The sequence below is a fragment of the Balaenoptera borealis genome (assembly GCF_965194805.1).
Source record: "Balaenoptera borealis genome assembly, chromosome: 7".
Classification (NCBI taxonomy): domain Eukaryota; kingdom Metazoa; phylum Chordata; class Mammalia; order Artiodactyla; family Balaenopteridae; genus Balaenoptera; species Balaenoptera borealis.
In genome coordinates, this window is record NC_138864.1 from 101,514,020 (window position 1) to 101,533,235 (window position 19,216).

The following is a 19,216-nucleotide window of genomic DNA, read 5'->3' on the forward strand; positions in this document are numbered from 1 at the left end:
TGCACACTGGGTAAAAATTTGTGTACACCTAAATGTCTGTATGAATTTTGCCCTTCTGAAATTGCCTTGGAATGTGAAGTGTTAAATTCTGGCGTTAAACTTCCATTGATGGGCTAATAAATCATATTTACTTTTTTTGGTGTGAAACAGTAAATTATTATTTGGTGTATTATGTGTCAAAAATAGAGCAAATATCATGTTATTGTTTATATAGTGATTCTTAAAAACAACAAGAATAACAACAAAACTCTGATTTCTGTGGCTCTTAAGATATGTAACCTATAAAACTTTCCTTATTTTATTTTTCTCCTGAAGTGAGACTTTCTTCACACATGAGTTTTTGATGACTAAACAAGGCTGGTATTTTATTATTGATTTTTAAAGTTGTAGAAAAAGTCTAGAGTTAGTTCAATGGGGAAACAAAGCACAAATGAAGATAGCTCATTCTGTAGAGGCACTTCTAAGGCCATTAAAATGCTAAACATCTTTAAAGATTTTTTTTTTTAACTGTCCTATGTTAGATTTAGAATACTAAACAGCCAGATGTCAATGGACTGGCCCAAAGTATCAATACATATCAATGTGCTGCTTTTTTGTTCTAAATGATTGCTAACAGTCACTTTTTTGGGGGTTTGCACTTAACAGATGAAAAAAGTCTAATAAAAAAAGGAATGTTGTACTTCCCAGCCCAAAATTACAACTCCAATAGCTGAAAATTAACATTAAGGGATGCCTGATTTCACTCAACACAGTTAGAAGGAAAATATAATATTCAAACAGCTCAGCTGAAGGTGCTTATTCACCTGAGGTAGGAAGTGCTGATGGATGGCATCTTAATCCCCTGGATATACACACCTGGTCTACAAACAGACTTCTGGGAAGGAACAGAACCATTACAAGGTAGTGGTGCCATTGGTGTTTTCACATTTTATCTTCCTGTCTTATATCATCTGACTTATGCCCTATGGTACCATTCAAGTTTCAGAAGTGATATTCACTTGTTATAAATAAAATGCATAAATAAAGTCCACCTCATGTCCAAAAAATAAACTGAATGGTGAGGAACACTATACTGTATCTGAGGTCAGTATCTCAACAGCAAGAAAAATTTAGTGTTTTTTTTCTTAAATGACCCAAACTATTTAAATTTGATTATTTATTTATTTATTTATTTATTTATCTATTTATGGCTGCGTTGGGTCTTGGTGCTACGTGTGGGCTTTCTCTAGTTACGGTGAACGGGGGCTACTCTTTGTTGCAGTGTACGGGCTTCTCGTTGCGGTGGCGTCTCTCGTTGTGGAGCACAGGCTCTAGGCACACAGGCTTCTGTAGTTGTGGCACGTGGGCTCAGCAGTTGTGGCGCATGGGCTTAGTTGCTCCGCGGCATGTGAGATCTTCCCGGACCAGGGCTTGAACCCGTGTCCCGTGCACTGGCAGGCGGATTCTTAACCACTGTGTCACCAGGGTAGTCCTTTTAATTTGATTTTAATATTTTGTATTAAGACACATAAATCCCACCATCCTCATATTCTCTTTCTAAACCATTAAAGCTTATTATTACTAAGGTGATACTTTCACACCAAAACATATGGTAACTTGCATCAGAACCCATGAAGTAACTCTGTAAGGTAAATTTTGTCTGGAAAAATCTGGTAACTAGTATGCATGGTATTACTACCATAGAGGTTTCTGTTCAAGCCTCTAACACTCTGACAGTTAGATTAAAAATATATCAAGCACACAAAATATTCATCTACAGATAATACATCTGAAATAAAGTATTAGTGTTCCACTGACAATTATATACCAAGTTTGTGAGTCCCACTTTCTTATTTTATTGGAATGACTTTCCTTAGACTTAGCTTAAGTATCAGTAAGTTGGCCAGGACAGAGTTGTATTGTGGATTTGCAGCCTTAAAGGCTTTCTAATTTGTATAAACTTAAGACTCTGCTTCCTTACTTTATTAGTAAGCGATAAGCAGTTAGGGGCACTGCAGGGCAGGTACCCCTGCAATCTCTCTCTTTCTCTCTTTTTAGAATTCATAACATGTTACTGACACTTAGAGATCCTCTGTGGCTGCCAAGAAGGTCTGCTGGGCTCTTACTTAAGACAAGTGCCTGCCGCAGGGTGCTGCTCACTTGTCGTCTTTTCTCCTAGTAAAAGAGGCAGCTCATTTATGTCAACCGCTTTTAAATGTCAAACGGCCTCTGGGGAGAACAGAAATCCATCAGCCATTTTGATTATTTGAGGATTCTATTTTTCCCTTCCCCAAATAAACCATTCTGATGTTTAAACTTTGTTAATTTCTTAGTCCTAAATCTTGTGTGAAAATCTTACTGCAATTTGTCTCTTCTTAGTGAGCAACGTCAATGAACCAACTGGCGTCTGAGTGTCTCTGTGGGGCAAAGTTGGCTATCGAATCCATCTTGATGGCACCTGGGTCTCCGTGGGCACAGAAGAATGACAATGCTTCGAAGGACTAGGCCGGGGTCCAGTGGCTCTCAGCTCGTCTCCCGAGTAGAATGCGCTACTCTGCTGTGACAGGCAGGTCCAGTCTAAGTGATGCGGGTGGAAGGAAAGCCTACTCGGGGCCTGCGCAATTCTATACATGTGCTGTTTAACAGCTGCTTAAATTCACTGGAAAATGAACATTATAAGCATAGCCATATAGGCTCTGAAGAGTGATGAATCTATGTGTGAAATTGGTTAAAGTCTGTTTATATTCAAAGTAGAAAAAAACCAATCAGAACACTGAAATTAATTCATCCTAATTTTCATCGTGAAAATAATCACTTTTAATTATTAAGTAAAGCCCTATGAGTTGATTAAATGTACCAGCCCAAGAAAGTATTGGCTGAGTTTGGGGACCTGCTTGCGACAAACAAAACATGGAAAGTCAAACATATACATGAAACTTAATTTCCTATTTATCAGTCTTGACTGTTGGTAGCCATAATGAAGACTATATTAAAATAAGATAAACTGACTGGCTTAGAATACAATGGAAATGTCACCCTATAATTAACAAAATTATTAATCATTTTTTCTGCTAAAATAGTCACTGGTGCTTGAACTGTTATGACTGTGAATACGAGAAGAGGCATAACTTTGAAATAAACAGATGATGGGCTAATAAAAAATGGAGATTCGTATTCTAAAAACAAAGAAAGAGCTTACCAATCTATCAGCTAATACCAATCAGCCGAGTATGTAATTTCTGACATCCTGAACACAGTAGACATTAGCTTGAAAATATGGCTGATCCTAAGGGGAACAAGCTAATCCCAATATCAGTCACAGTATAGACTGCAATCTTAACATGTACACATATTTAGAAGGTAAACACAGATTATTCTGATTCTCTTTTACGAAAAACAAACTTCAGTTGAAAGCTCTCCAAGTGACATTTATAGAAACAAGGAAGAAACCATGGAGGAACTAAAGCAAACATGAACGTATCATAATGTGTTTTCAGTTTCTTTGTAAAATAAATAACACCTGGTAAAAAGTGTTCTCGATCAAAGGTAGTCTGTCAATTGAAATGTAATGTTTTAGTGTGTTAAAATTAGTGGGTGACTAATTTTACTTGTTATTTATGACTAATCATGATTGTTATTACTGTGACATTATAGGTCTGGTTCTATGTTCCAGTAGATTTGCCAATTTCTGACTTTAGAACAGAACTTTCCTCTTGGTGGATCTTTCTATAACCTATGTGTCTGTGGCACAAAAGAATTCATATTCTAATGAGACTGCAGGAACTAAGAGAATGGTGGAAAATATTTTAATGTGGATAAAACTTTTAATGATGTGACACAGTGGTTCTTCTCAACCTTTATCTCTATCAGAATCCTCTGGGGAGCTTGTTCATGTACAGATGGCCAGGCCCCACTCTCAGACGCTCTGACTTAGTGAGTCTGGTGTGGAGCCGAAGAATTTGCATGTCTAACAAGTTCCCAGGTGATGCTGATAATGTTATATCAGGAATGACATTGTGAGAACCACTGTGTATGTGTGTGTGAGTACATATACACACATACCCACAAATACACACATATACATATATATGTACTTGTAAATATACATATACACATATATAGGCACACACACATATATATAAATACATAAATGGTATACATATACCATTTGATAAATGGTACTAGAATGGAAGTAAAAGTCACTTATTTAAAGGAACAGCTGATTCACAAGAGCTTAGAGTTATGTTTTTTGCCATAATGCAGAATTTGTCTCAATTTTAAGAAAAAGTTATACCTGTGGTCAATTTTGTATTTCCACTGGAATTTGTAAGGTGTGAAAAATCATGTTGAATAATATATTACTTTAAAGCTCCTACTCACTCAATATAACATGCACGTGATTACATTTTCTCTTGAAAAGCAGAAGTCAAAATAGCCTCATTGAACTAATATAACATCTGTTAGTGGTTATGGATGGTCCCCGACACTCATACTGATCAGCTCTTACATATAAGAAGGGGCATGCTTCCAAAAGAATTCAGGCAGTGACAATGTTTTACTTTCATATCAGGATATAACAAAATAAAGGAGACTCTCCTTATCCTAGGGGCAAATATAATTCAAAAGCCCTCATAATAATATATTAATAAATATGAAGGAAATATATTAGGAGAAAACATTTCTATACCTAAGACAATTAATACAAAATTATTGTGGACCTACTACATTCAGGTAAATGTGCTAGGGGCTTTATGTATATATTATCTTCAAATATGATTACTTGATAACAAAATACTTTTAATTCATTAATGCAAAAATGATAAATTTATGTTTATTTAGCAATCTAACTGAAAATGGAATAAACAGCAGCACACCATTGCTGAAAGTGATGTTTTTAAAGTACTTACATCCACTCAGGTATATGAAATACGATTTTCTTATATGTCAATATCTTGCCATTATTCTTTATAGCTTGCTGGGCAATTCACATCTAAACACATTTTGTTTACCTTCACAATCTTGATTAGTGTCTTCAGTTGGTAAATATGAAGCTGAAGGTCTAATCTATCAGCCAACCACACACAAATGACTTTCATGGAACTGCTGTACCATTGCTGGAAAGAAGGATGGGGGCGGGGGGGAGGAAAACAGAAAAGAAAACAACCTCTGCAGTATTCATGTAACAGATTCGGTAATGAGGGGGTAATGAAACACTCTGAAATGACCATAGATCAGCACTTGAAGTCAATAATGCTATAATTTCCTGTTAACAGAATTGTATGTTTTGCTAGAAAATCTGCTAAGTTGACCTAGGCTGTTCTTTACACGAATTAACGTTACAGTCTTTTAGCTGTAACATATTCATGGGAAACAGTGTTTTTGCACTTGCAGCCTAGCGGCCTGCTTTGTAATTTGTAGGTAACAGTGGGTACTAAATACATGCTATGGAACTGAATGCACTGCCAAGCAGCAGGAAAAAAACAGGTAAATTATTTTCAAAGGGAAATTTCCCATTAGCCTGTACGTTATGTAAAAATCAGAGTAGATGCCACCATGCACGTAGGCAATACCCAGAAATAGCATTTTAAAGGAGGGATGGCAAAAAACATCCACAGCTTACTAACCTCTAATCCCCAGTCACACCTTTATCTGCTATCGGTTGTTAAGTATTTGCCAAGATGGTCTAAAACCACCTAAAATACAGATTTCAGATCTTAGGAAGGAACATTATCAGGATGAAATTCTTGTGTCTTATAAGAATCACAAAAACAGATGTCAGTTGACCAAATTATAAAAGAAAACAATCTGTTTCATTTTACAAGTGCTTTTGGAAGGTTCATATTTTCTCTCTGTTTATTACAACTTTCTTGGTGGGAAAATTGAAATTCTTCTCTAATGTACTTTCCTGCTCCTATATAATGCCTGTGAGTATAGTAAAAGAAGAAATTTTGTTCCTATTTTCAAAAAAGGGCAATCTGCCGTTAGTGATGGCATTTTTAAGGGATTCAGTACTTACACGCCAGAGCCAGGTTTAGGTAATACTGTAAGAAAATAATGTAATAATGCTACTCATTCAGATAACTGTGAGAAATATCAATGTCCACGCAGCATTTAGGAAATGACAAAAGAGTTTTTGAAAGAGAAGGTATTTTGTGCCTTGCTTGTGTACACACAGTGACACTACAGATCTCATATGTATGTGCATATGTTCTTAGGTGTTCAAACACAGAAAAAAATCTTAAAAGATATTTTTCTTCCATAATAAAGCAGTAAATACAAATTTCTAAAAGAAATCTCAAGTAATTCAAGTAAGTCTGAAATTCACCTGGACTTGTATTTACTAACATTGTTCTAATAAAATTTAGTATAAGGAATGGTAGTTTAAGCATAATATAAAAATGAATTAGTTTAACATTTCATCAGACTTATTTCTATGAATTTGTTGGCATACTGGACACACATGCATAAAATGAGATAAGCTAATGAAAATGAATAACTGATTTACTGAATACTGTGATACTGAATGGATGAATGAACATTCAAGTTTTTAAAATGTGAGATGGGCTATGGTTGTTTAAAAAAAATATTATTCATGTACTCAGTTTTGCTTTTTCCTAATGATTACTTTCCTAATTTTCAGGACATGTAAAAGTATCAGAAATAAGTTTTATAAAATGAGATACTCCTAAATTCTTAAAAAATAAACTGCTAAAAAATTCAGTACTTCAGCTGACATAGTAAATCTTAATAGATTAGTATCTGATATTTAAATTCTATACTTCCTTATTTCAAGTTATAGCCTCAACTACTTGAGTTCTATTTTAATGCAGGTAAACACTCATAGGTATTGGTTATATTGAATATGAGTATACTGAATTAACACCCTCACTCCCAGCCCACCCTCCAAGTAACTTGAAAACTAAAATGTAGTCATAATGGTTATGACTCTTAAATTATAGTGCTTCTTCAAGGAATAATTTTTTTTTTAGTTTGGGGGACAAAATACGATATATTGTACAAAGTTTATAACATACAAGTTAATCGGGCTGTTAGACTGTAAAGTTACTATATATATGGGAAGTTGCATGAATCTGAGGTAAATGAAAATACTTTCTTAAAATTACTCCATATGCATCTTACGTTCTTAAAAAATCCTTAGGTAATTTAAAACTAATGTAATTTCATTTTTCCATTACATATGAGTGATACTTATGATTAAGTGATAATTGAAAGGACATCTAACATAACACAGAAATTTATTATTAATATAACTTCTTTAACACAATGCCAAAATTATAATTTTAAAGAAGAATAATTTGGGAATAAAATGATCTAAAGTTAACTACAGAAACAGAGAAAAAGAACTAATGTTAATAAAGTGCTTAAGCTACTTCATCATTATCTTACTTTAAAGGCAAACAAATTATTCTACAAGGAACATTCTATAAGAAAAATTATTCCATCTGCTAATCATGCATATTTTTTGGTTCCAAAGTCAAAGCATTTTGAAGAATTTCAGCAAAATCAAGCAAATGATGAAGAGAAATCAATAGCTTAGCTTAGAGTTTATGTTGCTATGAAGAATAAGCTAACAAACAAAAAACCTTACTAGGACTGCTTCTTTCTTATATATGGTGACACACACACACACACACACACACACACACACACACACACACACACACCAAACAGACAAAACCACCAAACAGAAATCACTAGCATTTTCCTATTTCTGGTGCTGGAATGGATATGTTCTTCTTCTGGGTGGAGGACCATAGATTCCATTTTTTTCATCTTGAGAAAAAAGTCAAAGGTAAGTTAGCGTCATTCCCCCCACCCCACCAAACCAAAGCAAACCAAACCACCCTCCAAAGCAAAGAAAAAAAAATGTGAAAGGGGTGAATGTGCAGTGAATTGTGACTGTTAGAAAATGTGCTTTCATTTTGGAAAAGTTAATTTTATAAAGCAACTTGTTTGACTATTCACTTGTCCTTTCAGGGGATGACAACGAAGGGGCGCTGGAGCTTGCACTCAAATCGTGGGTATGGCACTACTGTTTTATTCCCTGCTTGGTCTACTTAAGAATAAAGCAGTTAGTGTATATTCTACACTTTTTCTCTCCATCAATCCATGCCAGCAGCCTACCACTTTAACAAAATATATGTTTTTCTTTTTTGTGGTTCATTCAACTCCTGTAAGGGCATGCCTTACTCACTTCATTTTCTTGAGATATCTCTTTTAAAGCAAAAAGAAAAGAAAAGGAAAGGCTAGGGTTGACTCTGTGAGACCCCTGTATTTATTCACACTTATTGTGCATGACTGTAGACTGGTAAATCATATTAGCAGCCCGTCTCCCCATCAAGCTGCTACTTGCTTTCCAGCCCTGGGAAGGTTCAACAAATCAACAGGAGCACGGAAAACAGAACATCAGTCTAATCTAGTGTTTAAGGTGAAGTTTTCAAACCCAATCTAAGAAGATCTTTAGAGCAAGCAACAAGCTGAAGGGCTCAGAAGGTGGTATTGACAATGAAAGAGTGTTGAAATATTGAGAAGCGCAGCACTTGTGCATTTTTAATAACAAGAGGGTCAACAAGGACACAGCTCCCTCAGTGCCAGGAGTTGCCACTGACTATGGAAATTGCCACACCAGGGCTATAAACGCTTGCAGTTCATCAGCTTTCTTAAACAGTTCATCAGCTTTCTTAAACACCCTGAACCCCCTCAGTGGACCTTTAGTCTTGAATTAACAAACGAAAGCAATGAAAGAGGGTGCATTCTGAATGGCTGGCATTGATCCCCAACTGTGTCGGCACTGCTACAGGCCCTGAAAAACTCTCTCCATTGTCAATAGAAATTGACAAACCTCCTCTCCTAAATAGTGCAGCTGAGCCGGGCGGGATCCACGCAGCTGTAAAGGGCTCTGCTCTCGGGGCCTGGGAGCACTAACAATGGAACAAGCATGAGCTCTTTGTCAGGCCCAGACTCGGCAATTTTCTAACAAGGATTAAAGTTGTTTCTCGGCAGTGCTGGTGAAAAGAGATTTAGCAACATACCGTGCTTTCTTCATGCAAGTTAAAGAGAAGTAGTTAAGGAATTTCATTATTCTGTTGACTAGTGGAAATACAAAACAAATATATTAAATATGCACGGCTCCCTTTGCTGCCTAATTTATAACATTTTGAGGAGGATTCAGTTAAATATAACACTCATTGCCTGGAAACAGGCGCTTCGCCTTTATTTTGGAAGTTTTATTTTTTAAAAAGTCCAGCTGCTTGCCACCTGGAATGAGGTCTCAATACATACTAATGCACAATGTCTTTCAGACCTTCTGGGGCTGATATTCCTAAATCTGAATCACAGGACCACATAGGGTTCATATATTGTGGCTGCTTCAAGCAAACGATTTCTGTCAGAATGTGGCTTCTGATGATGATGGCAAGGTAAAAATAGTTGCTTTGCTGGGGAACAAATCTGTGATATATTTTCTGCTTAAGTGTTCAGCTTTTTATTGATTATGAACTTGGTACAACTAGCTGATATATTTTCATTCTTCTCCAGCTACGCTCATCTCAATGGGTGAACAACGAGAAAAAAAAAAACAAAAAAAAAAAACCCAACACTTTTTAGTGCCCCCAGATATGAAATGGCTACGTTTCCACAGTATGTGTGCATTTCTTCATTTATTTCAAGAGAAGCTGATAGTTTTACCAGAGTCAAGTCACCGTGTTGAAATGAAATACCATCTAGAAAAATCTCATCTTAGGAAATATGTGCCTTTTAAATGTTAAGTTGAATTGGATAAAAGAATAATAGTTTTGAAAAGCTTGATAAATATAGAGCATCCTTTAGGATCATTTCGTGGCTTTAGAGGGCAACAAATTATTTAGAAATGTTAATGCCCTACAGTTTCACCAGTACATTAAAAAGTAAATAGAAATGTTTCTTTATACATGGAGTGTTCCTTTTGTCAATAGTACATCTGTTTAATATAACTAAATTCGTGGTCACTTCCCATTTCTAGGCATTAAAATGCAGATCTATATTAACAGTACATTTGATATAATAATACCAACATTTCCACCCTCTATTCAAGGTAACCCACTGAAATGATTATATTTGGTTCCACAAAACAGACGCTCAAAACACAAGCATTTTGAAAGTTTTAAGTGTGAATTTTGTGTTGGCTTGGAATAAGATTAAAGGCTATATTTAAGGAAAACTGAAACCAGTCTATTAGGTTAAGAATACAGGAAGTGTTCAACCCAACCTACATCTATCAACCAGCTAGCCCCGGAGGCACGCAGGAAGAGGGAAACAGAGACTTGCATCTGGACATGGAGGCTGAGGGCTGGCCGTGAACACAGCAGAGAATAACATCGACACAGAAGCTGCAGGGGCCGCAGTGCCGACCCCTGTGATGCGACTATTTGCTTGACTGAGCCTGTCACTTGCTTTCTCTATGCCTCAGTTTTCTCATCTGTGATATGAAGGACAGATTATATGAACTAGCTTTAAAATAAGATTTTTATGCTCTCCAGAAATACTATGAGATTAGATTTGACTGTCAAAGGAAGGGGCATGATTAGAAGCAATATAGCTTGTGATTCTCCTAAAAGAAGGGAAAAGCCAAATTGTTTTTTTTTTAATGCTACTTAAATATAGCTTTTTTCATCCAAATATTCAAGTCTAGGATTCCAGAAGTTTCTATTACCTGTTATTTTGTTTTAAATTGATTCATTTTGGCCTTTAAATGAAGTACAGACATATTATAAAAATGAAACAATAAAGTATAATGAGGAATAAATGAAACTTATTAAGAACTGTGAAGTATTCTTATGATTTTATAACAGTTATATACAATATATTATATTATATATTATATAATAATAATACTCTGATTATAAAGGCATCTGGTGTTTTAAAAAAATCCTCCATGGGAAGTTCAAGTGCATCAGTTAAATTTTCATTTGATTCTTAAAACAACCTTGATGAAGTGGTTATTATTCCTATTTTGCATGGAAACTGAGCTCACGTAGGTAGAAAACTGAGTTTAGATTAAGCAATTTACTTAAGTTTATATAAGTGGCAAGGTTAAGATTCATCTTATATCTATGCTCCAGAGTCCGTGCTCATGACGACTAGGTTATTCCATTTCCTTCTATGAAACAGTCTGTTCCATCAATGAAGTCTCTGATTTTTTAAGAGTAGTTTGATGCTTGTAGCAAACAACTAAGAAAACAACTCTACCATTCCTGGTGGTTCCTGATAGTTATCATAACACAGGATTGTGAAGTAATACAGGAGATGCTTGTTGTTTCAAAGAAGTCCATCATATTTTCTTGCAAGTTACTGTAATCTGCATTTCCAAAGGTATTTGTACACCTGATAATGTAATTACATAATGTAATCAATTTTTGGAAGAACCACACTGTTAGGGTAACCAACCAAACGGTTCTTGTGCTATGCATTTCCCATGTGTTTCCTTCTTAAGTTGTTTTAAAGTGCCATACACCCTAATGCTTAGGAATACTGGGAAGAATTTTTTTTTCACTGCAACAAAACAAAGCAATGTGGAAAGAAGATCCTTAGTTCATTCATGAGGGGACTCGATCTATATGTGCAGTTTTCCTCATCTTCTTTTTTTAAAATACAAAACAAAGAATAACTTGATTCATGCCTTTTTCCCTCCATATTCAATAAACTCACATTCAGGGAGATTTTCATTTCTTATCTCTATGAGGAAGTCTGCAAAGGAGAGTTCATGAGCACCATGATGTCTGTTAAGAAAGGGAAAATGTAAAAAGTACTAACATGGGAGGTTTGGCATATAGTAGGTACCTAATAAATGCTTGTTGAATGCTGAAAAATCTTTCCTGCTCTTGAAGTTCAGTACTTTTTTTTCCCCATTGCTTTTCTTTTAAAAAATGCATGAATATAATAACCAAGACACTTCCAAGATGCATTCAATCCTCTTCAGGTATAAAATAGGATAAGTTACATAACAGGGTAAGTTCCACAAATTGGGGGTTGCAAAAGCTCTTTTCCACTCACTACTATTTCATTAACCCCAAATTTCCTTCCTTCCAAAATATCCTGAAAGTAATATTATTAAACTAGCTTACCTATTCTCACACTAGACAAAGAATATTAAAATCAATACTATTCTTCATATTCATTATCATCAAGTAGGCAAGTGCCTTTGTAAATTTATTCTGTGGTTCTTTCCCTGGTGCTAAAAAGATTAGTGATTACAAAGTGAAAATTTCAGATCATCAGTTGTTCCCCCTTTCGCCTACTTATTGACAAATGATGGAACGCATACTGGTTTGGCTAATCTTTTGACTAATCAATGGTTTGGTTGAACTCAGTGGTCAACCCAGTTATAATGGTGTGTGCACCAGTTTGGGGTGCAGACATAGACTATGAATGATTTATTTGGGCATATGACCTGTTCATCTGGTTGAATGACTCATCTTAAGTACTATATATAAAAGTTTGGTCGATATTGCATTTAAATCAATAATGTAGGATCTGGATAAAAATAAATTAGACTATTAAATGGTACAAGTTTGAGATAAAACCTAGGTCTGAGAATTAATAGTTAGCAAGTCTTTCTGCTTCAGTTTCCTCATAAAAAATAGGGAACAATTATTCCGAAGTCCCTTTTCCAGAGTGTTGTAAGTAGTGGGATAAATAGCTACCTTCCGGTCTCTGACTCATGGTGCACTCCCACAGGACCTGAATGACCTGCTGATCTGCTAGATGTTGGGTTTCTCTATATCTATGGTTTTTGGGCATGCCAATCCCTCTGTCTGGACTTTTATTCCCATGTACGTTTCATTGGCCAGATTCACGTTGACCTTTAAGACTCAGTTCAACTATCATTTCTGCTATGAAGCCAACACTATCTCTTACCAGGTAGACTTAGATGCTCCTGTACTTCCTGCTCCTAGAACTCTGTACAGGTGTCTATAAAAATACTGCACAATGTGCCCTATGTCTGCCTCACCAGGCTGTGAGTATCCATAAGGCAGAAACCAAGTCTTTTTATTGATATCTTCAGCCCTTAGCAGAATGTCTGGCACATGACATGCATTACATATTTGTTGAAGGACTGAATGCTTTTAAATATTTGGAAATATAAACTGTTACGTATATAATAGTGGCAGGGCAGCTTTTCAACAGGAAAAAGATAAAAGAATATCAGAGCCAGAGGAACTGTTGACTTGAATTACATGTTTCATTAATAGCAAAATAATTTAATGCATGCTAAAGTTGTAGACAACATCAAAAAGTAAACAACTGCATCTGGCTAAAGAAATTTAACATAGAACTGAAAATGTGACAGTCTAACTTCGTTTTAAGTGATGAATTAAGTAAAGGAGAAAGTACTGTAAACTAACAAACCCCCATGTCTATGTACATATGTGAGTGTCCACATATATACTCTTATACACAAAGATATGATAACATTATGTGCTCAGAGGTTGATGTGCTCAGCTCCTGGATTGGCCCTCAAGAGTCTGTCACGCATGCAGTGAGCTGCCCCTCCAGCATATGCTCAGGGGTGTTGGTAGCTATTCCTGGGGGGTATCTGAGGCTGTGGGGCATCTCTGGTGTAGGGCTGGCAGCGCTGCCTGTGCATTTACGCCAAGAAGTGACATGTCCTGGGTGCTTTCAATGCTTGTTGGTTTTGTGAGAGGTGTTAAAAAAAAAAAGGGAGAAACATCATTGGTGTGGCACTATTGACTTGAGTCTGAGGCAACATGAGAGCTCTCCTGGGAGCTGGTATAAGCCTGGCTTTTGAGCAAAGAACCCATGAAGGGTAGAGGGGGAGAGCGTGCCCTTGTTGTACTGTCACGGCATTTGATATTGCAGGCACTAGAGCTAGGTACAACCCTTGCATTGGCCCTACATTCTGGCAAGTTTCCAATCATCCACTTGCAACAGAGAGAAATAAATAAACGTCATATTTAGATAATCACTATCCTCTATTTTGAAAGGGTACTAAATTTTAATTCTCCATAGTACATGCATTTGGAAAAAATCTATTAATGTCTATTCAATAGATGAAAATATGAAACATTTTAATGTAGAAATTAACAACTTTTTCAGAAGACCCACTTGGCCGTAAGAATGTAAGCTCCCTTAGGGCAGGAACTTGGTGTATCTTATCTAACATTGTGTTCTCAACCTCTAGCAGTGTGTGGCCTCTAGAAAATAAATACTGGTTGTATGAATAAATAATAAGAGGGGTTTTGATTTCCTATTTTAATTAAAATCCTACCGAGTCATTGTGACAGAGATACCCAACTATGTGGGAGAAAACTAATGCCTAATCTTTTTTTTTCTTTTTTTGGCTGCACAGCATGTGGGATCTTAGTTTCCCAACTAGGGATTGAACCAGTGCCCCCTGCAGTGGAAGTGCAGAGTCTTAACCACTGGACCATCAGGGAAGTCCCAATGCCTAACCTTTTAATCCCAACATTCACCACCATTCCTTGCACATCCTATTTGAAGGATGAATTGGATTTGTTTTCTAGATCTTATGCATCCAAAACATCAAATGAATGACCATCCTACATCAATAAACATATACATTTTTATCTGTATAATATAGGCAGTAAGTAAGAGGAAAGTCAACAAGAAATATGGGGAGTATATGGGACCAAATTTATAAGGATCAGTAAAGCAAAAGTATGGGAAAGTTATCCATGAGAATGCATAAATAGGAATATGCCTTGAAAAAAATCTTGTTCAGCCACATTCAAATACTGCATCCTATTCCTGACTCTAAACCCTAAGCATGACCGAGAACATTTTGAGAAGTTTCAAAGGACAGCCACAAAGATGATTAAAGGGCTAGAAAAGGGGCCTATGAAGAGAAGTTTAGCAAATAGGGATTATTTATCCTGGAGTAGACAAGTATGACAGGCGCCTTAATAACAGTCTTTATATATAGGAAGGATTATTCCCTAGAGATGCTGGCTACCTGCTTTTTGTTCTCCACTGAGAGGAAAAAGGGAAATGGGTTTAAAAAACAGCATGAAGAATTTTGGTGACATAGGGGTTAGAACTTGCTTCATTTCAAACAAAACATTTTGCCCATATTAAGAGAGCAAAATTTAGATGGTCTCTTAATTAGGGCTGGGCTGCGATCAAGAAATTGAGGGCTCTCTGGAGTTTAGGTATTTATAAGTACCTGTGAAAATTGTTCTTTTATAGAGATTCCTTTCAATGCATTCAATAAACACATGGTTTTGCCACAATGATGTTGGTTTACTACAATAGTCGTTTCCTTACATGGATTTTTTTTTTTTTTTTTTTTTTTTTTTGGTTGGACGTAGTCAATAGTGGCAATCTGGCTGCCACTGCTGTGCCCACTTGTGAATGGCACTGACCACGTAGATGGGGCTGGATGGAAAGGTTGCAGAGGGAGTGTCTGACGGAGGAGGAGTTCAAAAGGCTACCACAGAAAATGCTTTAAAGCCATGTGTCATTTGCTCATGAAGTTAGGTTTGAAGAGAAGAACGGTAGCTATCATTTCCATGAAAACATCACACTGGTCAACTGAAAGAGATGCTGGTCTCAGGGGAGTCCTGGGTATTTTCATTCATAAGTCACTGGTTGCCAGATGCAGTCAGTGCAAGCATGCAAACCACCGAGGAAAAGCCAGGCTCTGTGTGGAGAAGTCAGAGTTTTCAGACCCTATTACATGTGAAGGCAGCATGAAATCAATACTAAATAACTTTTGAAATGCTCAACATGTTGCTTGTAATTATTTCAACTCTCTTTGATAAAATCAGGAGGGAGAATATTCTAATTTCTTCCATGACTATTAAGTCACTGTTACCGGCTTGGGTGAATGAAAGCAAATGCATATTTATGCGTTCGGTGTTAAGAAAAATTTCTCGATGAAAATGCAAGTTTTGACATTTTCCATTCATCAGAGAGAGTTTTACCATTGCTAAGAGATTTTAGGTGATCAACCACAATTTTTTTTTTTTCCTATTCAAACAAAACCCTCAGATCAGTTCACACGTGAGTTTTTTTTTTTTGTTTTTTTTAAAATTCTGAGCACAATTAAAGGTGAGTTAAGGCTCTGGTGGAAATCTAAAGAGCATCAGCAAATCTGAGCACTGCTCAGCTTTTGAACTGCTTTTCTACTTCTCAGTTCTTTTAAATGGTTTTCTATGGCAGGAACATTTTTCTTAATTAGTCACAGCTAATTAGTGTTCGGGCGTAGACAAGTAATCAGAAATGTCAGAGCTGCAAGGCTACATCTCCCTAATCCTTTGATAATAATTTAGCCTCCTGGGAGGGCCCCAAGCTGCGGTAAGTAGTGACTGACAATAAGGCAAAATTAGGTGGGCAGCAGACCATTAGGATAGAAAAATAAAAAGCACTACCCGGTCCCGCTGAGCACCATCAGGCAACTAACTGCACTGCCAGATGAGGTGCCTGTTTAAGCCTGTGTTGTTAATTAGCTGATTCTACCAGACCTGCCACATATGTCCAGGTGCCTCACGCAAAGACGTGTATTTCTGGGCAAGTGCCAAATGACAATTGCGTCCGGTGATCACATTTCAAGAATCTAAGGAAGAAGTCCACATATTTCTGGAAGATCCTTTTGAATTATTAAAGAAATAAGATCAACAAGCTACAATACATTTTCTTGTTGAGTTTCTTTTAGGCAATTAGGCATGCATATCTCAAGTTTCTCAGGTCTTAATTCACCAACAGCTTAGATTCAAATGAGGGCCTTTGGCCGCAGAGCCGTGCCTGGACTTGCCAAAGGTATTTTGGCACACACCATACATCAAAAGTAGATCCTTTCATAAATCCTTACACCTACAAATGATAACATGAAAATAAGGATTATTAACCAAAATGAACGAGACAGCTGTAATTTGAGAGCAGAGGTTTTGAAGAGATACAAACTTTGAGGGGGAAAAAAGAAAACAGCTAAGGAGCAAGCTCTGTATGGCATTTATTAAGGCAGACATGACCATATACAGAACAAGTCTGACTACAACTGTCTTAAAAGACGTCAAACAACTTCAATGGGAGTCCGAATACTGTGGGTAAAACAAAGCAGGAATATACATAATGAAAATAAAAAACACCACCTGGAAAACAATGTGTTAAAGCAGCTAAATAAGACATTGTTCAAATGTAGGAGATGTGAGATGCTGGTCCTATAACACAAGTAAGAAACAGATAGTTAAACTTCTTATCTACCTTTAGTGCACGGTGTGGCCCAGGGTACACGATCTAACAGTGGGTAGAAATAAATGATCTCAAATAGTCTCAAGTACATCACTGAGCTTCTATCATCCATCTTTTCTAGTGATGGAAAAGGAAAATAATGGAATGACATGAGAGTGATGGTAACATTTAATTTTGAGTGTTGATAGGGAAATCATGATTGGGCATAATGTGCCAAAGTTAATGCTTTATATTTGACTTCTTTTTACATAGGGACAAAACCAAAAAGAAAATACTCTGTAACGGGAATCTATACTAATTTAGGCAGGTATATAACAACTTGCTCGTCATTTGAAAGTGAAAGATCATTGAAAAGAGGAAAAGTGCTATTTTTAAATTGACATTCACATATAAGAGAATATATCTATAATATCATGGAATGATAAGAAATGCAAGAAGGCAAAGAAGTCTTCTTAACGGATCTTAACGGGTTCCAGACTGCATTTCTAATAATGAGGTTGATGACATACACAAAGAAATTCATCCAAGGAATATGACTGAAAAAGCAGATTGTCAGTTCTAAATATATCCTACTATCTAGCAGCCATTCTTACCCATGTCCTATTGATGTCATGTATTCTTGGGAAACCAACATGGTAAATTTAATTTTTAAATAAGTTAAGAATAGTAGTGTCAATCTTACTGAGGATGAATAAATTCTCAAATCAAAAATTTGGGCATTGGTGTGAAACGGTAAACTCAAAAATTCTGAGCATTTCCCCCCTTTTTCTTATTTGGGAGTCCAGAGACAAACAAGAGCATAGAAGTGCAAAATTAGTTTTATTTTGAAAAGCATATTCACTTGCAATAGTTTCGTTTTTTTTTCTTACCATATCTTAAAATGGCTACTGAACTCACTGACATAGTTTAGGTCGATTTTACTTAAAATGTTTAATTTAGAGTTTCTTTACTGAAAAGAATTCTTTTCAAGGAAAGTCCTAAGAAATTAATCCTTCATAAAACACTATTCAGATGAATATCACTGATTAATTACCATTTAAAGAATTACTTTTAATTTTAGAAGACATCACAACACGATTTAAAAAAAATCTCATTGAGATGAAACTCCTCAACAATTAGATATTTAATCAGTTTATAACACAAGAGAATGTTTAATCTGCATGATTTACCAATTAAATACTGCACCCTGATGTGTCTTCAGCAACACGAGAGCTAAATCGAAATTGTTTCAAAGGGACACAAGACGGGCAATGCCCTATAAATGCACAAAGGTTTAGAGAGGTAGGTAGGTTGAGTGTCTCTCCTGGACAGCAGGATGCACTTCAGTCGACCCCTACGGGCCTCAGCACTGTAATATTCTTGGACATTAGGAAGTGACCACAGAGGATGCTCTCGTGGCGATTACCGTGGTGTCAGTTTTGATTTCTGAAACAACACCACTTTCCGACCCAGAGATCCAAAGCTCTCAGGGAAGTTGCCCAGCCTCTCTCCTGACCCATGGGCACTTGGGGCTCTCACTGTGTTTGCTGAAACTTGAGAGCGTGGGAAGAAACATCATAGTAGGCATTAAAAATGGAACTTAAGAATTAGAAAATCATTGCCATGCTTTTATATTGGGATCAGACAAGTTGTAGATGGTTTTGATTTGATAAAATTTTTTAAACAGCTACTGACAATGATGTTTTATACACTGGGGTAAGGGAGATGGCCTGCAAAGCAGAACACCTTCTTTTGGTGAATCCATATTCTCTTCTGCTACAGAACTTCCTTTAGATTTCTCTTACCCAGATAAGACACATTTTTTTTTTAATTGAAAAAGTAGATTTAACATGTATATTTTTTTCCTTTGGCTAAATTCAAAACATAATGGTAATAAGTGTGTATAATTTTTTCTTTTTTTAAATTTAAGTATAGTTGCTATACAATATTATATAAGTTACAGATATACAATATAGTGATTCACAATATTTAAAGGTTATACTCCACTTATAGTTATAAAATATTGGCT

The 19,216-nt window shown here is 36.1% G+C and overlaps 1 protein-coding gene across 20 annotated transcripts in view; it reads right to left on the reverse strand.

Moving 5' to 3' along the window:
* Window positions 1–19,216, reverse strand: part of CADPS2 (calcium dependent secretion activator 2) — a 549,410-nt gene that overhangs the window by 968 nt on the left and 529,226 nt on the right. For 19 of the 20 annotated variants that reach the window (XM_082399988.1, XM_082399986.1, XM_082399984.1 and 16 more), the window contains one exon: window positions 4,989–5,093. The exons of the other annotated variant lie outside the window; for it this stretch is intronic. In XM_082399988.1, the coding sequence (XP_082256114.1) occupies window positions 4,989–5,093 (105 nt within the window). The remainder of the gene's footprint in view (window positions 1–4,988; window positions 5,094–19,216) is intronic. 20 annotated transcript variants of the gene reach the window in all.